This window comes from Carcharhinus amblyrhynchos, chromosome 1, assembly GCF_965287045.1.
Source record: "Carcharhinus amblyrhynchos chromosome 1, sCarAmb.v2.hapA, whole genome shotgun sequence".
In the NCBI taxonomy this organism is placed as follows: domain Eukaryota; kingdom Metazoa; phylum Chordata; class Chondrichthyes; order Carcharhiniformes; family Carcharhinidae; genus Carcharhinus; species Carcharhinus amblyrhynchos.
Genome location: NC_137324.1, coordinates 72,858,398 through 72,886,092, shown reverse-complemented (window position 1 = coordinate 72,886,092; position 27,695 = coordinate 72,858,398). Strand labels below are relative to the sequence as shown.

At 41.3% G+C, this 27,695-nt stretch overlaps 2 protein-coding genes across 8 annotated transcripts in view; one reads left to right on the top strand and one right to left on the bottom strand.

Moving 5' to 3' along the window:
• The window catches only part of pcm1 (pericentriolar material 1), a 139,965-nt gene extending 128,849 nt beyond the window's left edge, over positions 1–11,116 (top strand). For 5 of the 7 annotated variants that reach the window (XM_080186843.1, XM_080186809.1, XM_080186852.1 and 2 more), the window contains 5 exons: positions 3,154–3,226; positions 3,381–3,613; positions 7,472–7,567; positions 8,042–8,165; positions 9,014–11,116. In XM_080186843.1, coding sequence (XP_080042969.1) covers positions 3,154–3,226; positions 3,381–3,613; positions 7,472–7,567; positions 8,042–8,165; positions 9,014–9,039 — 552 coding nt within the window. In that variant the 3' untranslated portion in view covers positions 9,040–11,116. The remainder of the gene's footprint in view (positions 1–3,153; positions 3,227–3,380; positions 3,614–7,471; positions 7,568–8,041; positions 8,166–9,013) is intronic. The other 2 variants (XM_080186817.1, XM_080186860.1) reach the window with 1 other exon arrangement.
• An 8,942-nt stretch (positions 11,117–20,058) lies between these two features.
• On the bottom strand, positions 20,059–26,975 carry LOC145350368 (general transcription factor IIE subunit 1-like). Its single transcript, XM_080199928.1, has 4 exons — positions 26,528–26,975; positions 25,086–25,287; positions 24,222–24,439; positions 20,059–20,705 (listed from the first exon to the last, which is right to left on the bottom strand). The coding sequence occupies exons 1-4, from the start codon at positions 26,973–26,975 to the stop codon at positions 20,320–20,322; spliced, it is 1,254 nt and encodes a 417-aa protein (XP_080056054.1). The 3' UTR covers positions 20,059–20,319.
• Positions 26,976–27,695: the final 720 nt, after the last annotated feature.

The window sequence follows — 27,695 nt, the reverse complement described above, 5'->3', positions numbered from 1 at the left end:
CCAGCTTGCAGGTGCAGCAGGTGGTCAGGAAGGCGAATGGGATGCTGGCCTTCATAGCGAGGGGGATTGAATATAAAAGTAGGGAGGTCTTGCTGCAGTTGTATACGGCATTGGTGAGGCCGCAGCTGGAGTACTGTGTGCAGTTTTGGGCGCCGCACCTGCGCAAGGATATTTTGGCCTTGGAGGGAGTGCAGAGGAGGTTTACTAGGCTGATACCGGAGTTGAGGGGGTTGAGCTATGAGGAGAGGCTGAATAAACTAGGCTTGTACTCGTTAGAGTTTAGAAGAATGAGGGGAGATCTCATTGAGACGTATAAGATGATGAATGGGATGGATAGGATAGAGGTGGAGAGACTCTTCCCGCTCAAAAAAGACAGTAGGACTAGGGGGCACAGCCTCAAGATAAAGGGGAGGCGGTTTAGAACGGAGTTGAGGAGGAACTTCTTCACTCAAAGGGTGGTGAATCTCTGGAATTCTCTGCCCGTTGAAGTGGTGGAGGCTGCCTCGCTAAATATTTTTAAGAAGCGGGTTGATGGGTTCTTGATAAGAGAGGGGATTAAGGGTTATGGGGAGAGGGCGGGAAAGTGGAACTGAGCCAAGACAGATCAGCCATGATCTTATTGAATGGCGGGGCAGGCTCGAAGGGCTAGATGGCCTACTCCTGCTCCTATTTCTTATGTTCTTATGGACTGTATTACTGCATCATGAAATGTGAACATCTCGATTACTGTTTGGCTTTCAAGCGCCCAAAAATAAGAACATAAGAAATAGGAGCAGGAGTAGGCCAACCAGCCCCTCGAGCCTGCCCCGCCATTCAATAAGGTCATGGCTGATCTGTCTTGGCTCAGTTCCACATTCCCGCCCTCTCCCCATAACCCTTAATCCCCTCTCTTATCAAAAACCCATCAACCCGTGTCTTAAAAATATTTAGCGAGGTAGCCTCCACCACTTCAACGGGCAGAGAATTCCAGAGATTCACCACCCTTTGAGTGAAGAAGTTCCTCCTCAACTCCGTTCTAAACCGCGCCCCCCCTTTATCTTGAGGCTGTGCCCCCTAGTCCTACTATCCTTTCTGAGCGGGAAGAGTCTCTCCACCTCTATCCTATCCATCCCATTCATCATCTTATACGTCTCAATGAGATCTCCCCTCATTCTTCTAAACTCTAACGAGTACAAGCCTAATTTATTCAGCCTCTCCTCATAGCTCAACCCCCTCAACTCCGGCATCAGCCTAGTAAACCTCCTCTGCACTCCCTCCAAGGCCAAAATATCCTTGCGTAAGTATGGCGCCCAAAACTGCAGACAGTACTCCAGCTGCAGCCTCACCAATGCCCTATACAGCTGCAGCAAGACCTCCCTACTTTTATATTCAATCCCCCTCGCGATGAAGGCCAGCATCCCATTCACCTTCCTGACCACCTGCTGCACCTGCAGGCTGGGTTTTTGCGACTCATGCACAAGGACCCCGAGGTCCCTCTGCACCGTCGCCTGCTGCAGTTTTTCTCCACGTAAGTAATAATCCTTCCTACCATTATTCCTACCAAAGTGGACCACCTCGCACTTGCCAACATTAAATTCCATTTGCCATTTCCTGGCCCATTCGCCCAGCCTATCTAGATCCTTCTGTAGACTCTCGCCACCCTCCGCACAATTTGCCTTTCCACCAATTTTGGTGTCATCAGCAAATTTCGACACCCTACACTTGGTTCCCTCCTCCAGATCATCTATATAAATGGTAAATAGCTGAGGCCCCTGGGGCACCCCACTAGTCACCATCCGCCAATCCGAATAGCACCCATTGACCCCCACTCTCTGCTTCCTATTTGACAACCAGTCCTCTATCCACGCTAACACCCTACCCCCAACTCCATGCCCCCTTACCTTCTGCAATAAATTCAACAAATAACAAAAGCAGCAAATCAACTTCTACACTATCTGTGTAACCTGCCTGCACAACATTTTTGGATTCCACGCAATAGAAGAAATGCTTGTGAAATTCCAAAGCAATAGTCGCACATGACAAGGACTAACCTGTCTTTGTCACAGGAAGGCTAGAACTCACCCCAATACATTGTGGGCTTGTATTAGGCAATTGACCTTAAAAACATTCATGTAAACGTTCATGTAAAACACGATGCAATCTACATACTTACTAGAATTGACAATGTTGTAATATATTATTGCACTATCCAAACTCAATGTTGATTTTTTTCATTACCACTAACTTTTGTTATAGAATGCAGATTATAATAATTATTTTATTTTGTACTTAAACTTTGTGTTTGCAAGACAGCAACACTGTCTTTCTAGCCGTTTGTCTAATGGTTTCCTTTCTGTTGAATACAACCCTACGTGATGTACGTACAAGTTGTTTGAACCAATTGCTAAGCAGGTTATTGAGATGATAAATGTCTAAGAACACCACAGTTACTCCTTCTCAATGTTTCTATAGAACACTACAGCACAAACAGGCCCTTCAGCCCACAAGTTGCGCTGATCATATCCCTACCCACCAGGCCTATCTATAACCCTCAATCCCATTAAATCCCATGTACTCATCTTAAAAGACCCCAATGAGTTCGCCTCCACCACCACCGACGGCAGCCGATTCCACTCACTCACCACCCTCTGAGTGAAAAACTTACCCTTGACATCTCCTCTGTACCTACTCTCCAGCACCTTAAACCTGTGTCCTCTCATAGCGACCATTTCAGCCCTGGGAAATAGCCTCTAAGAATCCACCCGATCTATACCTCTCAACATCTTATAAACCTCTATTACGTCATCTTTCATCCTTCGTCTCTCCAGGGAGAAAAGACTGAGCTCCCTCAACCTGTTTTTACCCAAGGCATAGCCTGGATCAAACAACCTTTGATGCAAGAACTCATTGTAGCATGTTAGCTTTTATATCGCAACAACCTCGTGCCTTCGCACTACTCCTACTGTGATGAAAGGCCAATGTTCAAAAGTCTATGTATAGTATTAGCATCATTGAGGGGAAAATGCAGACTTGTTGAGAACATAATTTGAATCAGTTCTTGTCTACATTACGGTTCTGTGTGTTAGAAATAGAAATAAAAATTATGGGAAAACATATCAGTATTTTTACATTTTATGTGATACTTACTGACACTGAGAAATTTTCCCTTTATAGGATGTTTGTCCTGAACCCAGTAAGGATGAGGTGGTCAGTCAATCCCTGAAAACAAATTTAACAGTCGCTTCAGGTAGACTTTAACCCTTTGCTTTTTTTAAATGATGGATAACGGTATTCAACGATCTTTAGTTCCCTGTTATTATCAAAACCCTAGACTCGATTATTGTTTGCTTGTGTGGACATAAAATAATTATGTTAAATGAACTTTTATATGCATTTTGTAGCTGAAAATGAAAATAGTCCAACTTCACATCTTCCATCTGAGTCTTTACAAAATACTCCATTTGAAACTGCTAATGAAGACACTAAGAGTCCAAAGCGATCGTTACCTTTTTGTGAAAGTGCTAATGCTGGAGCAGCAATGCAGATGGAACTAGAAAATGACCTGCAAGGATCACCAGAAAGCTCACTGGCTGGCAGCCCTGACACAGACTCCCCTGTGTTAGTTAATGATTATGTAAGCACTGCTCTTTCAATATTGAAAGTACTTTGTAATATATATTCTTCTGCATCACCAAAAGTATGTAAGTGAGCTTAGTATGTTCCAGGGAAACTGTGTTGAATTAGCACAAGTGTGTGGCAGAATGGCAGGAAGAAGAGGGTGACGTTTGAGAAGTATTTTTGGACTGGAAGATTGTGTCCAGTGAAGTCCCGCAGGGGTCATTATTAGGGCCCTTGATGTTTGTGGTTTATATAAATGACTTAGACTTGAATGTATGAGGTTTAATCAGCAAGTTTGCTGAAGATATAAAAATTGATAGGCTAGTATAGAGAGGAGGTATAGCTTTAGATTACAGCAGGATATAGACAGCTGGTCATATGGGCTGATCAGTGGCAAATAGAATAAGTGTGAGGTGATACACTTGGGCTGGAGAAACAAGATAAGGTACTACAAGATGAACGGTAGGACCCTGGGAAGTACCAAGGATCAGAGGGACCTTGGTGTGCACGTACACTGGTCCCTTAAGCAGGCCTTAAGGGACCAGAGAAAGTGGTTAAGAAGGCATATGGTATTCTTGCCTTTATTACCTCAGGCACAGAAGTGTAAAGTAGGGAGGTTATACTGGAACTGTATAAAACATTGGTTAGGACACAACTAGAGTATTGTGTGCTGCTCTGGATTCCACATTATAGGAGCAATGTGATAGCACTGGAAAGGGTGCAGAGGTGTCTTACTCAGATATTGCCTCGGCTGGAGAGTTTTAGTTACATAAAGAGATTAGATAAACTGAGGTTGTTTTCCTTGGAGAAGAGGAAACTGAGGAGGTAATACAATTGAGATGTATAAAATCATGAGGAACATAGATCGAGAAACAGGGAGAAACTTTTCCCCTGGGTGGAAGGATCAATGACTAGGGAGCATAGATTTAAGAAAAGGGGCAGGAGATTAAGAGGGGCTGTGAGGAAAATCTTTTTCACCCAGAGGGTGGTGGTATTCTGGAATTCACTGCCTGAAAAGGTGGTGGAGGCAGAGACCCTTATAACATTTGAGATTAGTTTAGATGGACAGCTGTGATGCCAAGGCACACAAGGCTATGAGCTAAATGCTGGAAAATGGGATTAGAATAGTTGGGTGGTTTGTCTATGGTTCAAATTCAACGTGCTGAAGGGCCTTTTTCTGTGCTGTATATTTCTATAACTCCATTGCGTTTTACACTGGTGGTGGCATGTTATGTTAGAATCATAAAATAGAATCCCTACAGTGCAGGTGGTGGCCGTTTGCCCATCGAGCCTGCACTGACAACAATTCCACCCAGCTCCTATCCCCTCGTATTGACCGTGCTAATCCCCCTAATTTACACATCTTGGGACACTAAGGGGCAATTTAGTATGGGCAGTCAACCTAACTGGCACATCTTTGGACCGTGGGAAGAAACCGGAGGACCCAGAGGAAATCCACGAAGACACAGCGAAAATGTGCAAGCTCCGCGGATTGAATTGTAGAAATACTGCAGTGCAGAAGAGGCCATTCAGCTCATTTTCAACTCAGAAGAAAACTGGAAAAAAAACACTAGAAAGATTAGAATGTTTGATATTGTCTGCTTAATTTATCTGGAAAGAAGCTAGTGGCAGGAACCAAACTTAGACAGGAGGTCTGATACTGATGGGCAAAAATAAACTGCCCCATCAGCATGTGTCCCAACATGTGTAAACTAGATGGGATTAGCCTTGGTAATATAGAAAAAATAAATGTATTGGCATGCGAGGGGCAAGAGCTCCATACGGAGTTTCTTCATTCAAGATGGCATCCTAGCTGTGACTGTCGTGTGTATGTTCTGTGGTGTTTACGTTTTCAGAAAAGCTAAATTAAGTTCTGTAGTTTGGTTAGCATGGCAGCATCACCGTTTGCCAATAATCAGTTGCTACTAAATTTGATAACCCATTCACAATTATTAATCTCATTATTATAAAAAAGTTGGTTACCAAAGCATGTTGCCAAATTAAGAAAAACATGCCAATGAGAATTGGGTGCAGTCTACTATATTTTTTCAGTTCATAAAGAACTAAGTAAGCTTAAAAAACGTATCATTTAAACAATGAGGCAGTGAAAAAATTTAAAAAGTATTGTTTGTTTCACAGAGGGTATGTTACCTACTGGACACATTGTTCCAGAAGGCAGTCACACCCCACCTTAGCTGGCATCATCTGATTTGGTCAGCGATCAGGACAGGAGAGTATTACTGCGAGACAGGCAAATAAGTGGTCGGAGGCACAATCCTTGTAATTGAGCAACCAGATCAAGATTCTTGCAGCTTGACAAGATTGAGCGCTGGATGAGCAAACTAACCATGGTATAGGAAATATTAAAGTGGGGAGAGTTAAAAGAAATGCCATGGTAGTCGAGGACAGTGTTGTCAGGAGGAGAGACACTTCTTCTCTGCATTTCTGCAGCCGAAAGCAAGAATCCAGAAGGCTGTGTTGTCTGCCTGGTGCCAGAGTTTGGAATATCTCCTCGGGGCTGGAGATGAGTTTGCAGTGGGAGGGTGACAATCCACTTGTCATGGTCCATGAAGACACCAATGACGTAGGTAGAACTAGGAAAGAGGTTCTGTTGAGCGAATATGAGGAGTCGAACATTAAATTTAAAAAGCACAACTTCAGAGGTAATCTCTGGATTAGTATGTAAACCACATGCAAAGTCATGTGGGGTAAATAAGATCAGAGATGAACGTGTCGGTGAAATAGGTTCCGGCTTATGGAGTACTGCCACTAGTACTGGAGAAACTGAGGGCTGTACCATTGGGAAGGATTTTACCTGAACCAGGCTGGGGTCAGTGTTCTAGCAAATTATATAGCTAGCAAAGTAGAGAGATGAGGAAGGGATCATGTAAAGGAAGATTGAGTAAATTAATGGGAAATCTCAAAGCATCAGTGTAGTAATAAAAGTAATAATTATCAGAATATGACTGGAAGGGACAGTGGTTGCAAACTTTTGTGCGAATGCTGCAAGCATTTCAGTTTTTTTAAGTTTTCACTCTCGGTACACACTAAGTGGATGAATTGTCAGCTGAGATAGAAAGTAATATCTATGACCTGATCGCCATTTCAGAGATGTCTTTAATACAAAAGGATTCAAATATAGGAGTAATTATGACTTACTGTAATTAATAAGAGCCTTGGTGAGACTACACCTGAGTATTATGTGCAATTTTGGTCTCCTTACCTAACAAAAGATGCACATACCATTAGAAGGAATGCAACAGAGGTTCACCAGACTAATTACTGGCTTGGAGCAATTGCCCTATGAAGAATGATTAAATTGTCTAGCCCTTTATCCTCGGGAGTTTAGGAGAACAAGAGGTGATTTTGTTCGATCATACAAACTTCATACGGGGCTTCACAGTGTAGATATATGGAAGGATGCTTCTGGGGCAGGGGGTGTCGGGGAGGGTGAAGGTCTAGAACCAGGGAACACAGTCTCAGAAGAAGGGGCCAGGCCATTTCAGACGGAAGTGAGGAGAGTGGTGAATCTTTGGAATTCTCTGCCTGAAAGGGCTGTGGAGGCTCAGCCGTTGAGTGTATTCAATACTGAGATTTCTACATATTAAAATCATCAAGAGGATAGGGCAGGAAAATGGTGTTAAGGTAGATCAGCCGTAGTCACAATGAATGGCAGAGCAGACTTGAAGGGCTGAATGGCCAGCTCCTCTTCAGGTTATTATGTTTCCATTGGTCCAATTAAATTTCTGATTTGTATGAAATTGTTCACACTATTCCAATGTTCACAAATTCACTGTCTCATTTATTTGTGTCCAACTGTCTGTACCATTTTAACAAAAAAAAACTTTGTAACACATTTCCCTACTCCCTTTAGCAGGAAGCTGGATCTGGCAATCTAAGCCAAAAGTCAGATGAAGATGACTTTGTTAAAGTGGAAAACCTACCCCCAAGTCTCTCGGTCCTTTCTGAGGTAATCTTTTATAATGCAAAGACAAGACTGTTCACGGTGGTCAAAGTGTAATCTCTCACCAAGGTTCCTCAGAAGTTTAACCCAGCTTCTCTTTTTTCAACTCTGTCTCTTTAGATATGAACCTCAGTGTTTGTTTGCTGTTCTTGTGGCTTTAATAACCTTGTTGCTACTTTTAGTGATTTTTGTATTTGCAATTCAAATCCCTCTGATCCACAACCCATTTGAACACTTATTTCAGAGATTATGAGGCCTCCTTATTCTTTCACACTCTATATTAAAATTCATTTGTCATGATATGTCCATTCTACAAGGTTATTAATGTTGTCTTGTATTTCGAGCATAGTCCTCTGTTAGTTACATTCCTAATTTGGTGCTGTCCATAAATTTAGAAATTGAACTTCTGGATCCTGAGATGACTGAACAAAAATATTAATTCAAAAGCTTGCTCTTTCATTTGTTTTCAAATAATCACAGGAGGAATTAATGAGGAGAATTTCTGAAGAAGAACAGAATAACAACTTAGCTTGTGTTCTGCTGAATCCAGATGTAGATGGAGCACAGGAGCTTGCAGGCAGCTCAGAAACTCTAAAAGAACCAGGTAAGAGGTGGATTACAGATACTTTGCAATTTTCTGCCATTTTTTAGTTTAATTACTTGTGTTCTAGATGATATTGGATTGAATATAGCTGCCTCCTCAGTTTATAAAATTGTTTAACTGTAACCTACACTGCCACAGCATAAAGATGCTATATTACAAAAATATCAAGAGGATATCAATTTATAGTAGGGTAACATTAATATTAAACAGAGACTAGAAGGTGTTATCCTTCATCATTTAAAACCCATGTTTAAAAAAATGGAAATTTTTCAAATGAAATGAGACTTTTCTGTGCCTTAGTTAATTATATTTCAATACAAAAGAAGTATTCTTCTTTTTGTTTCTTTGATCTGTTTTCAATCAGTTGGAAAATTTACACAACTGCTTGTGTAGAGCAGAATCTCAAAACTGAAGACAATGCTCAGGAAAGAAGGATGTGGAAAGGATAGTCTAGCTAGGTGTGTTACCTTATGTGCAAAATACTCCCTTAGTTATTTTTGATAAAATATAACAAAACTTTCTTATTCAGTTCTGTAATATCCATTACCCTGAATTTGGGAGTTTTTTCCTGTTGTAACTTCAGTGTTATCAAATTGGAAAAACAGTTTGTGCCATTGATCCCCTGCTGTTCACTAGGATGCCTCTTTGGATCAGCGTATGAGCTGATTTGGAGTCACCCAGAAGAAAACACCTCCAGCTGGATAATGCTGCGTCATGTAGTGTTATTAATGTAGAAGCATTTCCGTGATTTGAAATGGAGGGGATTTGGGGTGAAGGAAAAGGCATCAGCAATTTTTGTTACGTTTGTAAGCTATTGTTAATAATAATCTCTTTCCCCTTTGTTTTAGAAAATGGTGGCGCCCGAAGTGCATGAAAGAATATTTATTGATCTTCATCACTGTCTTGTTCTGTTGGAATAAGTTAATTAAATTTATGGTTAAAAATGTTTCCTTTAAGTTAGCCTTTTGTTAGAATTGTTGTCCCTTTATATAGGTTGGTTAAGTCTGACCAGTATTTCTTGGTCCACAGAGTATAAGCTGCAATACATTACAGTACTTTTAATAATTTTGTTTCGGAATAGTCTATGGCCTGAATTTTCATTTTCTACTGACAAAATAACATATTACCCTGTTTTATAATAAAATAAATCCACTTTTTTAATGAATGGTTCTAGTCCCAACACTACTATATTTTATCGTTAGAAGGTAGTGATTTATTTAGTAAACTTCCCTCATCAGTACATTTTATCTACAGTAGGTAATTGCATTCTGGTTTCATATGCTGTTGTTCTTTAAACTATATTAACTAACAACCTATTTCTGGAGAGATTTTATTGCGCTTGTTCAATGTTGAGTATTTTTGTGACTCTCTGCAAAGTATGCAAGTGATATTATTTACCCATATGCAACCTGTAAGAACTCACTGCTGTCATCTGACTGCAAGCCAGTCTCATAAGCAAATACATGATAACTTCAATATATTTATTGTAATTGTCATGGATAATGGTATGCTAGGTTACCATGGGTTCATGGTACAATGGATTTATCCATTGTAGCTAAACTGCTCCAACTGACTAGCGATGCCATCTAGTCAGTGGAATCTCTTCTAATCTACTAAACGCACCTGTAGATCTGAAATATGTTAATGAAAGTTGAATATATGGTGAACTTCCCTACTTTTGTTAATATGGCAACTCAGTTGCAAATTATAAAAACCCACAGCATTCATGCATTGCAGGTAAAAAGAGTTGGCATTGGTCTGACACTGAATTACTGATCTCAAATCTGTTGTTTGTTCTCTGCTTTCATATTCTAGTATAGAATTGAATTATGTACAAACACAATATAAGATTGGTATTTTAAAGAACTAAGGATATTGATTTGCCATTCCAGTAGTGTCATCTGCTTAAAATTCTCTTCTGTAAAGCTGCTTACTATTTTTATACATATATTAGATAAATCACTGGATGCCACTCAACTGAATTTAAGCTTGCAAATAAGCAGTGACTACTAACATCAAACTTTACTGTCAAAAGCAAGATCTGAATTAGTTCCACAGCTTCTGAGGTGCTGTTGCAATGGAAAGCTCCATGTTCTGGTTAGTTTAAGAGCTGAGCATTACTTCATGCAATTTTAAACTGATTTATATCATTCACATGCATGCAAACTTCACATGATTATTTCCATTTTCATAAGCCCTAATGGCATTCATATAATAATTTATATGTTTGCATTACAATACTAGTGCAGTACTACATTTTAAAAAATGCAACAGATGCTTTTCCAGGCCTTAGTAAAAGAGTTCAAGCCTTCAAAACAGACATTCGTACTAGACTCATCTTGGAGATTTTGTAATGAATTTCCAATTTATTTGAGCCTCACACATTGTGTGCACAAAATTACCAATCAATTGTTATATGTTGAATGTAATCTAAATTAATTGAACATTATGTAACAATATGTAACTGAAAATATCACAAATGACTTAAACAAGCAGCATTTAATCTTTCATCCACAGTAACCATTATTAAATCCTTTAATTGTTTTCTAAGTTACTTACTAGAGTGACTGTCTCTAACAATATGTTGGCTACAGCATGCTACAGTACAAAGGGAGGAGTTGATTTACTGACTCCTGTAGAAAAAGGCTTTTTGTGAAATTGGATACAGATTTGTCTTTGACACTACTTAGAATAGGTGCGCTGTTTCAGCTAGTGGCAGCAGAAACACATTTTTATAGAATTAAACAATAGGTTCTCTTTCAGTGCATTGCAGTTTTGCATCTTAAATGTTATTATGATTTGTGCATTTAATTTAAATTTGAACTTTTTGACAGGCATGTTTCTGTGTTATGTGGTCAATCCTTAATCTGCATTTTTTTAACGTATGATTTTAAAATGTTTACTATGCAATTTCAAAATAAAGTTACACTCTTCGTGTTTGTCATTACTGATATGAGATAATCAGAAAGATGATTGCTCATACACTGTTGCACAATAAAGAACAAAGAACAATACAGCACAGGAAACAGGCCCTTCAGTCCTCCAAGCCTGTACCGCTCATTGGTCCAATTAGACTATTCTTCTGTATCCCTCCATTCCCAGCCTGCTCATGTGACTATCCAGACACATCTTAAACAATCCCAGCATGTCTGCCTCCATCACCCTGCTTGGCAGTGCATTCCCGGCCCCCACCATCCTCTGTGTAAAATACGTCCCTCTGATATCGGAGTTAAACCTCGCCTTGAACCTACGACCCCTCGTGTTTGTCACCTCCGACCTGGAAAAAAACTTCCCACTATTCACCCTATCCATACCCCTCAATTTTATACACCTCTATTAGGTCTCCCCTCTCTGTCTTTACAGGGAGAACAACCCCAGTTTACCCAATCTCTCCTCATAGCTAAGATCCACCATACCAGGCAACATCCTGGTAAACCTCTGCATTCTCTCCAAAGTGTCCACGTCCTTCTGAGAGTGCGGTGACCAGAACTGGACACAGTACTCCAAATGTGGCCTAACCAACGTTCTATACAGCTGTAACATCAGATGCCATTTTTTATACTCTATACCCCATCCTATAAAGGCAAGCATGCCATATGCTGTCTTCACCGCCTTCTCCACCTGTGCTGCCACCTTCAAGGATCTGTGGACTTGCACACCCAGGTCCCTCTGTGCGTCTATACTTTTGATGGTTCTGCCATTTATTGTATAGCTCTCCCCTACATTAGTCCTACCAAAATGCATCACTTCGCATTAAATTCCATCTGCCATTTCTCTGCCAAATTTTCCAGCCTATCTATATCCTGCTGTATTCTCTGACAATGTTCATCGCTATCCACAAGTCCAGACATCTTCGTGTCATCCGCAAACTTACTGATCACACCAGTGACTTGAGATTATGCATGTTATTTAAAAACATGCGATGAAATATTGTATTGCTATGTGTCATGTGACTTCTAGTAATAACAGATCCTTTGGTCACAGGGAATGTGAACAAGTGTGAAATCACTGTGCCTCTGTATGCAGAGAAACAATTCCAGGCTTTTTGATCTTCATTCTTTGAATGTACCTACAGCTCAAGAAGACGCCACTTTCTTGCAGGCACATGGGATGGGTAGCTAATGCTAGGCTTTATGCTCATATCCCAAGAACAAATATAAGATCATCCCTGTTGAAAAGTCTCCATGTCGCAATCTCATTGTAAAGTAGATGCAATCTGGTCACTGTCTTGACCTGCATGTAAAGAATAATGATAACAAGGAAACTATTTTAGTTTAACAACTTCAGAAAATGAGGGTATAAAACGGATAGTGGGTTGAAGAAATATTTTGTCTGTCATTTGTAGACCATGTATCCAAATAGAATAAAATCCCTACAGTGCAAGAGGAGGCTATTCGATTCAGTGAGTCTGCATTGATTCTCCAAAAGAGCATCTCATCCAGGCCCTCTCCTCCCACCCTATCCCTGTACATTTACCATGGCTAATCCACTGAACCTACACATCTTTGGACACTAAGGGACAGTTTGGCATAGCCAATCTACCTAATGAGGGATATATATACACACACATGAAAATACCCATGGAATTATGATATTGCAATTATGGAGACATGGTTAAAGAAGGGACAGAACCAACAGCTTAACATTATAGGATGTGATTGTTTTAGAAGGGACAGAAGGAGAAACAAAAGGGGGAGGGGGATTTGCATTGCTGATTAGGGAGCACATCACAGCTGTGTTGAGGGAGGACACATTGAAGAGATCTTCTAGTGAGGCATTATGGAGCTCAGAAATAGGAAGGATGAAATCCCAATGTTGGGAATGTACTACGCCGCTGCCCCCCCCCCCCTCCCCCATCCCTCCAGTCCCCCCACCCCCTCCTCCACTCCCCCCACCCCCTCCTCCACTCCCCTCCTCCTCCTCCACCCCACCACCCCCCTCCTCCACCACCCCACCCCTCCACCCCTCTCCACCCCTCTCCACCCCTCCACTCCCCTCTCCACCCCTCCACTCCCCCCTCCACCCCATCACCCCACCACCCCTCTACTCCCCCCTCCACCCCACCACCCCTCCCCTCCCCACCACCACCCCTCCCCCCTCCTGCTCCACCCCACCATCACCCTCCTCCTCCACCCCACCATCACCCTCCTCCTCCACCCCACCATCACCCTCCTCCTCCACCCCACCATCACCCTCCTCCTCCACCCCACCATCACCCTCCTCCTCCACCCCACCATCACCCTCCTCCTCCACCCCACCATCACCCTCCTCCTCCACCCCACCATCACCCTCCTCCTCCACCCCACCATCACCCTCCTCCTCCCCAGCTTGTAGGAGACAGGAGTAGTTTTGTAGTCAGATGCTGAAAAGGTGTTTAAAAATAAATAAAGCGAGATAGTTGTGGTGGGTGACTTTAGCTTCCCCTATAGTATTTATTAGTATCTCAAGCAGACGTGTAGCAACACTGAAATGAAGTTACAGTGAAAATCCCCTAGTAGCCACACACCGGTCCCTGTTTGGGTACACTGAGGGAGAATTTAGCATAGCCAATGCACCTAGCCAACACATCTTTCAGACTGTGGGAGGAAACCCACACAAACACAGGTAAAGTGTGCAGATTCTATACAGAATGACCCAAGCCAGGCATTGAACTCAAGTCCCTGGCACTGTGAGGCATATTGACTGGGACTCCCTTACAGCTAGGGGCTTGGATGGAGAGCTGTTTGTTAAATGTGTCTTGGAGGATTTTTTGATACGGTATGTTGACAATCCAATCAGGGAGATGGCCTTACCAGACTTGGTATTGGGGAATGAGCCAGGTCAAGTGATTGATGTTTCAGTGGGGGGAGCATTTTGGGTTTGGCAATCACAATTCCATTAGATTTCAGGTAGTTATGAATAAGGACAAGAGTGGCCCTTGGTGGTTAATTGGGTGAGAGCCAATTACATCCAACTTGAACTGGCACTCGGGAAAGTGGATTGGTAAGTAGGAGGCTGTTAAAGGCCAGTTGATTGAAGTACAGGGCAGGCTTGTCTCCTCAAAAAATAAAGGCTATAAACAGCAGGATTCGGGAACCGTGGATAATAAGGAGAATTGTAAGTTTAGCCAAAAGCTACAACTAAAAACTGATAAAATCCTTAAGGAGTATAGCAAAAGTAGGAAGAAACTTAAACCTGGAATTAGGAGGCTGAAAAGGGCCATGAAATGGCTTTAGGAAAGAGGGCCAAGGAAAATTCGAATGCTTTTTATCCATATATTAAGAGCAAGAGGGTAGCAAGTGAAAGAGTAGGCCCACTGAAGGACAATGGAGGGAAGTTATGAGTGGAGCCACAGGAAGTGGGTGAGATCTTTAAGTGAGTACATTGTATCAGGCTTCATCAAGGGAAAGGACATGACGGATGTTGAGGTCAGTGATAAGTGTGTGAACACTCTAGAGGATGTTATTATAATCAAGGGAGGAAGTGTTAGGTATCCTAAATTGCATTAAGGTAGACAAGTCCCTGGGGCTGGAAGGGATCTATCCCTGTAATTTGTAGATATTTGACACGGTTCCACATGACAGACTGGTATAAAAACTAAAAGCACATGGGATTCAGGGTGAGCTGGCTAGGTAGATACAGAATTGGCTAGTTTATAGAAGTCAAAGTGTAGTGGTGGGAAGGTGTTTTTCAGAATGGAGATCTGTAGTTAGTGGTGCTGCAGGGCTCAGTGCTGGGACCTTTTTTTTAGTAAATATGAATGATCTGAAGGAAAATTAAGATGGTCTGATTAGTAAGTTTGTGGATGACGGGAAGATTGGTGGCATTGCTGATAATGCCAGGGATTGTCAGAGGATACAATAGAATGTAGATAGATAGAAGACTTGGGCATTGCAATGGTAGATGGTGTTTAATTGGGACAAATGTGAGGTGATGCATTTTTAGGATCAAATTTAGATGTGAATGATGCTGTAAATGGCAGAACCCTTAGGAACATTTTAACATGGAGGGATCTGGGTGTGCAGGTACACAGTTTCCTAAAAGTGGCAACACAGGTGGCCAAGGTGCTTTAAAAAAAAAGGCATATGACATACTTACCTTCATCAGCCAGGGCATTGAGTACAAGAAGTCATGTTACAGCTATATAAAACCTTGGTTACTCTGCATTTGGAGTATTGTGTGCTGTTCAGGTCACCACACTACCTGAAGGATGTGGAAGCTTTGGAGAGCGTGCAAAGAAGGTTCACCAGGATGTTGTCTGGTCTTGACTGTGTTGATTATGAGAAGAAATTGAATAAACTAGGATTGTTTTCACTGGAAAGATGGAGACTGAGGGGAGACCTGATAGAGGTTTCCAAAATTATGAGAGACATAGACAGGGTAGATTGTCAGAGGCTTTTTCCAAGGGTGGAAGTGTCAATTACAAGGTGGCACAGATTCAAGACCAGGAACATTTATGCTGCAGAAGGGCTAGCCAATTACCATCTCTGGCAATAGTAAATCTAACAATTGTATCTTGACATTGTGATGTTGCCATCACTGAATTCCCCACCATCAACGACCTTTGTGGGGTGGTGTGTGGAGGGGTTACCACTCACCAGATATTGACTAATTACTGTGACTACGAGAGCAGCTGAGGCTGAAAATCCAATGGCAAGTAACATCTTGTCACCAATATCACTAGAGGCTCAGTAGCATCCAGGACAAAGCAACTTATAGCATCCTCCTGCCACCTAGAAGGAAAGGAGAGCAAATGCCATTCCCCTCAAACCATTTGCAGGGGCAGAATCTCCAAGCCTCTGCCACCAAGTGTGGCTTTGGACAGAGTGTGGAAGTTTGGTGAGAAGAGGAAAATTTTAAATATCTTGCAAAATAACATAAATGCAGACACTTTACAGCCAGCACCGAGTGCAGCTTTGGACAGAGTGTGGAAATTTGGTGAGAAGAAATTCAGTGAGGAGGAGAGATGGTACTCCTTTGCTTTTCTAACTTATTAGCCCTGTAGGAATTGGTTCTACAGGGGAGGAGGTGAGCTGTTAGTGAGTATTTTGTAATTCTAAGAGGAAAAGGTTTATTTTCCAAAGTTTTAAATTTGTCCTGCAGTTTGTGACAAGTTTAATATCTAAATTAGAGACCATAAGTATCATAGGGCAGATGCTGTGTCAAGGCTGCAGCATGTTGGAGCTCATGGATACTTGTGTTATCCAGGCCAAGCACATCTGCAGTCAGTGTTTATGGCTTAAGGAGCTTTGGCTCAGTCATTGAACTGGAGACTGAGCTACAGCCACTGCGCCACATCAGAGAGGGAGAAGAGTTACCTAGATGCTTTGTTTCAGGAGGTGGTCACACCCCTTCAGTTAGTATCTTCAGATCTGGCAAATAGTCAGGGACAGAAAATTTTACTGCAGGTAAGGGGACCCAGAGAGCAGGAGTGTCAGCCACTGCAATTGTCCAACAGGTTTGAGATTCAGCTTGTTTGAATTTGGGGACTGCAGAGCAAATGAGCTGACTGATCATGGCACTATGGTACAGAATCCATTTAAGTGGGGGGCGAGGGAGTACATAAAAGTGTAATGATAGTGGGGTACAATAGTGAGGTGGATTGATATTGTTCTGTGTAGCAAGGAGGGTGTCCAGGCGGTTGTGTTACCTGCCTGGTGCTAGGGTTCAGGCCATCTGCTCTGGGCTGGAAAATAAACTTGCAGTGGAAACAGGAGGATTCTGTTATGGTCTGTAGGTACCAATGACACAGAATGAGAAAAGACTTTCTGCATAGAGTTTGGAGGTTCTGTTTCGTGCCTAGATCCGCAGTTACAATCTCTGGATTATTACCTGAGCTGTGTGCAAATTGGCATAGGGGACATAAAATTAGAGAGATGGCCATATAACTCAAAAGGTTGGTGTGGGAGAAGTGGGTTACATTTTGAGAGACGCTTGCAACAGTACTGGGGAAAATAGAGATTGTATTATTGGGATGGCCTACATCCGAATTGTACTGGGACCACATTCTTGCAAATTACATAACTGGGAAAAGTAGAGGGATCTTGAAACTAAATAGAGGAGGATAGTTCTGAAGCGGGGTGGGGGGGGGGAGGATATACAGATTTACAAAGCAAAAGGATATGGCAGCATTACAAGGCAACAATTTAGATAATACCCTGAGTGTGACAGGAAAAGACAGTATACAAATATTAAAAAGATCAAAAAGGGAAAATTAGTAATACAGCAAAATTAAATAAATTAAAGCACATTCATTTTAGAGTGAAGGGCAAAGCTGGTAGGACTAGCAAACTTTGGATGACTCAGGATTTTGAAACCCTGGTCAAGGAGACACATGACATACATAGGCAGCTGGGTTCAAGTGGATCCCTTGAAGAGTATAGAGAATGTAGAAATAGAATTAAAAAAGAAATCAGGAGGCCAAAAAGGGACACAAGGTTGTTTTGGCAGATAAGGCAAAGAAGAATCCAAAAGAGCTTCCACAAATACATAAAGGGCAAAAGAGTAACTAGAGAGAGACTAATTTAAGGATCAACAAGGTCATCTATGTGCAGATCCACAAGAGATGGGTGTGATCCTAAATGAATATTTCTCATCAAAATTTACTGTTAAGAAAGGCATGGATGTTAGGGAACTTGGGGAAATAAATAGTGATGTATCAAGGGGGTGTACATATTACAAAGGTGGTGGTGCTGGAAGTCTTAAAGTGCAATGTAGATAAGTCTCCAGGACCTGATGAAACGTATCCAAGGACGTTGTGGTAGACTAGGGAGGAAATCACGAGTCCCCTAGCAGATATATTTGAATCAACAATCACAGGTGAGGTGCTGGAGGATTAGATGGTGGCAAATGTTGTGCCTTTAAGAAGGGCTGCAGGGAAGAGTCTGGGAACCAGAGGCTGATATGCATCATATCTGCAGTGGGCAATTTGTTAAAAGGTATTCTGAGAGATAGGATTTAGAGGGACAAGGATTGATTGTCCCTCTAACAGTCAGCATGGCTTTGAGAGTGGGGAAAAAAAAAAATCATATCTCATGAATTCATTAAGTTTTTTGAAGGGAGTAACCAAGGTGGTAGATGAGGGCAATGCAATCCATGTTGTCTACATGGATTTTTGCAAGGCCTTTGACAAGGTTAAATCTTACATGATCCAGGTAGCCAGTTGGATACAAAATTGGCTTGATGACAGAAAACAGGATAGTTGGAGAGGCCTGTAACCAGCAGTGTGCCTTAGGGATCAGTGTGGAGTCCACTGTTACTTGCCAATTATATTAATGATTTGGATGAGAATTTAGGAGGCATGGCTAATTAAGTTTGCTGATGACATCAAGATTGATAGCATTGTGGACAGTGAAGAAGTCATCTAGGATGGTAATGGAATTTTGATCAATTGGCCCAATAGGCTGATGAATAGCAGATGGAGTTTAATTTAGATAAATGCAAGGTGATGCATTTTGGTAGATCAAACTCAGGGCAAGACCTACTCAGTTAATGGTATGGCATAGGGGAAGAATTATAGAATAGAGTTTTAGGAGTATAGGTTCATAGTTCCTTGATAGTGAAGTCACAGGTGGACAGGGTGGTGAAGGCAGCATTCGGTATGCTTGGTTTCTTTGGTCAGAACATTGAATACAGAAGTTGGGATGTCTTGTTCAAGTTGTACATGTTTCTGGTCACCCTATTGCAGAAAGGATATTAAAACTAGAAAGAGTGAAGAAAAGATTTACTAGGATGCTACCAGGACTCAATGGTTTGCGTTATAAGGAGAGGCTGGATAGTCTGGGACTTTTTCCCCCGGAGCGTAGGAGGCTTAAGGGTGATCTTAGAGGTCTATATAGAGGGACAGAGATAAGATAGGTCAGTCAACATCTTTTCCCAAAGGTAGGGGAGTCTAAAACTAGAGGACTAAGGTGTGAGGGGCGAGATACAAAAAGATTCAGAGGTGCATTTCCCCCCGCCCCAGAGGTAGGTGATTGTCTGGAACAAGCAGCCAGAGATAGTAGAAGCAGGTACAATTGTCTTCTAAAAAGCATCCAGACAGTTACATGGGTATAGAGGGAAATGCAGGCAACTGGGACTAGCTTAATGATAAAAGGGCAACACGGACAAGTTGGGCCAAAGGGCCTGTTTCCATGCTGTAGATGTCTGACTTTAATGTTTCAGTATTTGACACAATGAATTAACAGCACAAATTGAAGTAAATGAGTATGATCTTATAGCCAATGCAGAGACATGGATTAGGTGTGATCAAATTTGGAAAATATTCAGTAAGGACCATGGATGGAAAAGAAGGTGGCAGGGTAGCTTTGTTAGTGTGTGATGGAATAAGTACAAAAACTCAAATGATGGTAGAAGCCAAATAGATGGAGGTAAGATACAAAAGGAGAGAGTATGCTTTTGGAAGTGGTCTATAGGTCCCCTAACAGTAACTGTACAGCAGAAAAAAAGAGAATGAATCAGGAGATAGTACATGTAAAAATGGCCACACCTTAATCATGGGGGTGACTTTAATCTTGATGTGGATTTGGGGGGGCGGGGGAGCAAAAAAGTTATCCTCGAGGAAGAATTCATGGAGAGTATTTGGGAATCATCTAGAACAAGTTGTGGATCCAACCAGGGACTGGGATATTTTGTATCCAGTAATGTGTAGTGAGACAGGTTTAATAAACAAGCAATCTCAGAAAAGACCCCCTTGGAAGTAGTGATCATAGAATTTATGTCAGAAACAACTGTGCTACTCTTAATTTACTGGGAAAGGAGTTTAGCAGGAAAGACAGTTGATCAGAAATGGCAGACATTTCTGAAAATATTCATGACTCAAAGTTAAATCCCAGTTTGAAGGAAGATGATTCTAGGAAGGGGATAAGATAATGCTTAACCAAAGTTTATTAAAAAGAAAAAGAAAATGCTCACATTCTATCTAATTTAGCATCAATTCACAGGGGAAGGAGTAGATTAAGCCAAATAACCATCACACAAGCTTAGTTGCATAGTGAAATTAACGGTTAGATTTATTTTCTTCTCTGGTCTAACTAAACCAAAAAGACCAACCAAGCTTGTTACAATATACTATACAAGCAAGTATAGCTGAGATATTTAGGAACTACTTATCCATCTCCAACTCACCAGATCAATTCTGAACTGGTTTTATGTAACAGATGAAATTTAATACATGTTAATCATACATTAAGTGGAACATCTCTTGACAAGTACTAATGTAACTTTCTCGTTCTTCATCAGTCATCTGCGATACTAATTCAGGATTCTGACTAATTTCACTGTAGGGATGGAGCTTTCCAGCAACCATCACCATAGGCTTCTCTACCTCAAACTCATCTTCCTCTTCCTGAGGGTCTAATTTTGTAGATGATTTTGCATTTTTTGACTCATCCTCTGATTCGCTGGTCTCACTGTCTGGCTCACTGCGATTTGCATTCGAAGAGAAGGTTGCTCCAGTTAATGTTTTTTTCTCATGAATCATAAGTGTTTTTATGACCTCATAATTTGGAGTTATCGTGTCCAAATTTGTACTTTGGTCATGCACTTCAGTGGCAGAATGTTCTAGAATATTAAACAAAAATGAATTATGAACAAATTAAAACACTGACCATTCCCCTTCATGCAAGCACATGGCAATTTAAGGATTTACATGCATTTAACACCAAACCTACATTTAATAGGGATCATTTCTAATCAATTATAATCCGATTTTCATCTGCACAAAAACACAATACCCTCTTCAGGATGAGTGGATTGGGTGGGGACGGGGTTTGCAGTGTTGAAGAAGAGTCATACAGTTCAGCAAAGGCCCTTTAGCCCAATGAGTCTGCACTGACAATCTACCAGAGTTACACTAATCCCATTTCCTTGAACTTGTTTCATGTTAAGGTTTCCGGCCTTAACTACTTTCCCAGGCACTGCACTCTAGATTCCAAACCCTCTGTAAAAGTTCTCTCAAATCCCTTCTGAATCTCCTGCCCCTTACCCTAAAACTATGCCCATACCCCTCAATCATGTCCCTCCTTAGCCTTCTCTGCTTAGAAAACAATCCAAGCCTACTTAGTCTGTCCTTATAGCTCAAGTGCTCCATCCTGGTGAACCTCTAGTGCAATCTCATCCTTCCTATAGCGAGGTGATCAGAACTGCACACAGTACTCCAGCTGTGGCCTAACCAACATTGTACAACTTCAGCTTTACCTCCTTACTCTTATACTCTGTAACACAACTGATTAAAACAAGTGTCCTATAAGCCTCAACTATCTACTCACATGATCTACTGGGATCTGTGAATAATTACTCCAAGATCCCCCTGTTCCTCAGCTTCCCAGTATCCTGCCATTCATTAAGTACTTTCTCATCTTGTTTCTTCTTCCAAAATGCATCACTTCATGCTGATCAGAGTTATATACACCATCTGCCACTCCTCTGTCCATCTATATCTTCCTGTAATCTACAAAACATCCTCTTCACCATTAACCCATCCGACCAATCTTGGTGTTGTCTGCAAGCATGCTTATGATTTTCATCTACATTGTTTTATGTATATAAATAAGGATCCCAGTACTGAACCTTGTAGTACACTGCTGAACACCAACATCCAGTCACTCATACAGCCTACTACCATTATCTTTGAATCCTATTACTACAAGTTTCTGATCTCACCAAAATTTCCCTGTATTCCATGTGCTTCCAATTTCTCAATTGGCCATGTGGGACCTTGTCAAAAAGCTTTGCTAAAATCCATATAAATCACATCATCTGAACATCCCTCATCGACACACGATCACATTTTTGAAAAATTCCATCAAATTTGTTTGCATGGCCTCCCTATAATGAAGCCCTGCTGATATGCCTAATTAACCCAAGGATTTCCAACTGGATACTAATCCTTTCCTTCAGAATTTCTCCAATTGTTTCCCTACCACTGATGAGAGACTCACTGGTCTAGTTTCCTGGCTCATTACCACCTTTGTTGAAAAAAGTGGAACCACATTAGCCATCCTTCAGTACCCTGGCACTTCCTCCATGATGTAGAGATGCCAGCGTTGGACTGGGGTAAACACAGTAAGAAGTCTCACAACACCAGGTTAGCGTCCAACCAGTTTATTTGATAGTAATCTTACAAGCTGTAAGATTACTATCAAACTGGTTGTCCTCTAACCTCATTGTTGAGGGACTTCTTACTTCGTCCATGGACAGAAAGGAATTAAAAATGTCAGAGTCCCTGCAATTTTCTGCCCCACATCCCACAGCAACCTGGGATGCAGTTCATCCTGGCCAGGGGATGTGTCCATTTTTACACCTGTCAGACCTTCCAACACTTCACTTCTTATATCAAGCTGTGCAAGTTCCTCAGTCCCTCTTCCTGAATTAACACCCTTCCAATATCCTGTGGTTTCACACAAAGATCACCCCATTAGAGGAAGAAAGAATCGACTGGTACTAAAAGACTAATAAAATTGAAGTAGACTAATTTAAAAATGTAGTACAGAAAAATATGTACCTGGAGTTACAAAAGTACAGTTGCATGGAAACACAAGATTTTAAATATGTATTTTTGAAAGAATTCTGTACATCTTGGCCAAATACAAACTGTCCCAGGGCATAAATGGTATGAAAGTAAGATGAACCACATTATTTAAGAATAATACAGCCACAGAGCAGAGTTTTTAATCAGTATAGTTCCCAGACACTAAATGAATGGAACCATGAAAATGGGAAATCTTGGACTACCTATGTAATTGAGACAATGGGAAAGGTACCTTTGAATTCTATTACCCATGTAATTGAAGTTGCTCAGAGACAAGTGGGTGGGAGCTTCTGGATTCTCAGACAAATGAATTCTCATGTTGCCAGACAGTAGGATGTAATTGGCCAAGGTAAATAATCCATATTAACATCATTCTCCATTTTAGTAAGATGGACCAGAGTAGACGGGCAGATGATCTCTGAAGTATAATTACAGAATGTCTTGATAATTTGAATAGTTTGAGCTGTCTTAAATTGCTCTCACTCATGCAATGGAACCAGGCCTGGGTCAATAAAGTAATGCTTCAACCAGAATTTACTGTCTCAATGAGTTTTTATTTGCTGAGCTGTATTAATAAAGGAGAAATCTCCCTCATGACACCAGCATAATACATAGCTCTCAGAAGAGCTCCAACTCCCCTTTGTCCTTACTCTTTCCCTAGTTAACCTCTTCCTTTAAATGTATTTAAAGAATCTTAGGATCTCCTCAATCCTGTTGTTTCATGCCTCCTTTTTGCTTTCTTAAGTTCTTTCTTGCACTTCCTATATTCCTCTAGGACCACAGCTGAACTGTTCCATTTGGACTTGCTAAAAGTCCTCCCTTCTTCCTTGTGCAGTCCTGAATTGTCCTGGACACTCAGTGTTCCCTGAGCATATTGTTTCTACATTTCCCCCAGAGGGTACTTATTGGACCTCTACTCACTCCAGCTCCTTTTTGAATGCCCACCACTGCTCTGCCTTAGACCAACCCACAAGGAGCCCAGTCAACTTTGGCCAGATCCTGCCTTATTCTCATAAGATCTGTCTTGCCCCAATCCAAAGCTCTCTTTTGCAGGCCATCTTTCCACCTTGCTACCAAAAAGGTATTCGACACTGGCAGCCACAATTATCCACTGCAATGTTCCATATATAACTGACACTAATAACGAGTTATTTTTAAGCAGTAGAGGTCAAATGAATCAAGGACAAGAAAACTCCCCAATCTCTGATCAGTACAATTGGACTTTTTTTAATATTCCTCTGCACCATTGAGACAGGCAAACCAGAGCTTAAGTTTAAAAAGTCTTATCCAAAAAAGACAGATCAAATACAGAAATTGAAGCATTGGCTTGGATGCAAGTGATGTTTTGATGAAAGGTGTGCACTGCCAACTGAGCCAAGCTGAGAGGTGAAGGGCACTTACTAGACACACCTTAGATTTGCCTTTGTATTGTTTTATCTGAAGACATGAAATCCTAAATGAGTTGATTACTAAAAGTCAGATTGGATCTTTTAAATGATTTTGCAAAACCTCCAAGAGGAAGGATTGCAGAAAATACATGTACTCACCAGCCGATTTCTCCGCTGTATCCAAACCAGCCCCATCAACAGTACTTGTCGTCATCCAAATGGGCTGTAATTTAACAGGCTTTGCAGTTTTCTTAGTTTTTACATCAGATTCTTGGACATTTACCACAATGCTTTGTTCATAGATGTCACTGCAAACTGCTTTGTTTGACCATCTTTCCAGATGAGCATTATTTTTAAGACTTGGTGTCTGATTCTGGCTGAGGAAAGAATGCATCAATGCAAAAGTTTAGTTATTCATGTCATTTAATAAATGATATTTCAAGTGCTAAAGCTTTGTGAATGAATGGTCAACTTGTTGCTTCTGGAAGGTGGGCCAACAGCCTAAATTCATTCTCATGATCACCCTTCAATTCAAGCACAGTTGCCATGAGGAATTGAATATGCAGCTATTCAACCTAGCCACAGTCTTAGATGAGGCTACGTCCTGCACCTATAACCATGGATGTGGGCATACTGGTTAACTTGTACAATAGTTGCTATTTTCTTTTGGCTGCTTTCAAATGAGGACACTGAACAGTTGGCATAAGTTGCATCATGTTAGACTATCAGTATTCAAACTGTTAATGAATTTGCTTTTGTAATATTTAGCTGAACAAGTTCTGGTCTCTACCTATTTATGCACCACATGCCACAGACTAGAACCACAAACATTTAATTTGTCCAGATAGACTGGAAGATTAATAAACTACCCTTACTCGGGGTATTACTCGGGTACTAAGCTAGTATTAACACAATTTTAAGCATCATTTTACCAAAGAAAACAAACAATCTGCCGCCAAGAGTTTTTAATCGACAGATAAATCCAATTGTGTTTGGTATTGGACTATCAGAGATACAGTTTACCTTGGTGCTAGTTCTGGAATCTCAGTTGGTTGGGGTTCCAATAACTCATGTGGAAGAGCAATATCTTCAGTTTCACGTAGAAGTACATAAATTGGTTCAATTTGTTCATTGAACGTTGCCAGAAGCGTTCGAGCATCTCGTTTAGGTATTGCAGAAGCATCTTCTTCCACCTCAGTTTGACAGTATGTGCAGTTAAAATTGCCTATAGGTTTTATAGAAACAGCACAGAATGATAACTACAGGAGGAGACTCATGCAGCGGGGAGGGCGACTAGCAACCATTTCAGTGTTTGTTGTACACACTGTTGCTGCAACTAAAATTTAAACGGGTGGAGGAAACATGGAGGGGCATATTCAGTATTGGGCATCACCTGCAGAGGAAAACATAAACACGACTCCACCCCCATCCCCCGCTGTCCAAAACCTGACGGTAAAAGAGAAGGATATGTAACTTGGGATATGACTTCATCTGTTTCAATCCTTCTTTAAAAAAAAGTACTGAGATTATCCAATCGCAGCCCTGGAAATGGCAGGAGGTTCACAAGCAGGACTCGAACATTCCCAAAGATGCCCCACAACAGTCAGTAATTCAATCCCGGCCTGCGTCCGCTGGAAGTTACAGCTCCCGAAATAGAGGCGATGAGCAGAGAGTGAGCTGAACGTGACAATGCGTTAATAACCAAAGTAGCTCATTACCTCCTGTTGCTAATTCAAATTGGAACAAGTGGAAAGGAAAATTGTAACGTCCTTGCTCTTTGAATAAAAGGTTCAGACGGCTAATTGTTGCAACAGTTCCTCAAGCAAACACTTTCTATTAAATTGCTGCTGTGCCAAGAGGGTAAAGTCAGTTTATAGGAGAATGTTTAGGCTGATTTCAATTATCCTGCGCTATGGGGGTCTCCCTCCTCAGCAGAGCTGCTCCGGGGGGAATGGGGCGGACATGGATATGTCCGAGACTACACATTCAAGAAACGCAAGTTTACATCAAACCACAACTGGTATATTTTTTGGTCAGTTTTGCACAACCCACTTTCCCATCTCCAGAGATCACTGCAAATGTGTTACACATCTGTGGGCTAACCGGTGAGCAGATTGCAGCTACAACTTGCAGTCCCTGCCTCATTAAAACCAGCCAGAACGCTGACATTTCATTAGATAACTCCCTCAGAACCAACCCCACTGAAATAGGAATGCTCCAGTGAGTGAATGTTTGCGCAAACATTCCTGCAGCCCAACATTGTAGAGGATATCAAATTACCAAAGAGTTGTCTGCTAATCCAAAGTTACTGCATTACAACTCAAACAAATCAGTATAATTCCAGTCATTATTTTACAAGATGAGCGGATAGATTCAAACATCAGAATGTCTCCCTTCCCTAGCAGTAAGGAAGGGATGGGATAAATTGATCGGACTGCCCTAAAACAATACAAGTTATAGCTCACCTGTGCAAGGATCAAAGAGATGATTAACTTCCAAATCGGTGAAGGTGCTGAAACAAAGAGGACATTTAAAAGATGACCTTGTGCTCGAATTCCTCTCGTCTGTTTCAATCTTCCTGCGCATGATGTCCAGTTTGTACTTGACCACATCCACCAGCAGCTTATAGTTGATGTAATAGTAATTGTGTCGGGAACTCTTCCCCTCCGAGTTCGTTTCAACTCTTATTCGGCTCTTAAGGAACTTGTCTGATTTCAGCGTGTTGAGGACAGAGCGGAGCTGCTTCTTCTCAAACTTCAGTAGCTGTTGCAGGTCATCCTCCTTCACACAGGGATAGCGAATGAGGATGTCCAGAGTGAGGGAATACTCTACCCCATAGAACCCGCGCACCACGTACTTGGCCAAACGTTTCAAAGCTGCGGGGACTTCGGTAATGATGTTCTGGTCTCCCATGATACCTTAATCCAAAATATATTTACATTTCAATCGTTTAGTGAAATGGGATTCCAGGGAGCGACGGAACAAGGAAAAAATTAAACCAAATTATCCTCTTACGCCTACCCACAAAAAAGAACAGTAAAAGGGGAAATAGTATTGGTTTGAACTGGCCTTGTATTATTTGTAATGGAACACAAAGGGAAATACAAATACTGGTTCAAGTATTTTTCTTTCTGGATAATCATTTGAGTTATCTGGATCCTGTAGACAGTAGTAAAAGCATTGCTGATGCTGGACATCAGAAATTAGAACAGAAAATGCTAGATAAACTCTCTCCACAGATGCTACCAGAATCGAAATAGAAAGAGTTAACGTTTCGGACCTAAATGACCTTTCTGTAGTATTGTCGTTTAGAGCTATTAGAGTATCTGGATCTTTTAAAGAAAGCCAAGATTCCTTAATTTAAAAATAAACAGGGCAGTTTATCTTATGCAGGGCCAAGTTTTTAATCTAGGCACGTAATCCATTGTCAGAATTACAGAATCAGTTCAAGGACAATGTGGGCAACTTGTCCAATAAGCATAGACAATAACTGTTGGCCTTGCCAGCACTATATCACTTGAATAAAATAAATTCAAAATTCTCCTACAATTGTGTAAATAGTACAACATCTTAAAAGGGGCTGCACTCAACAAAGCAAGAAGTGATGTGATTGTGTTTCAGCTGTCTATGCTT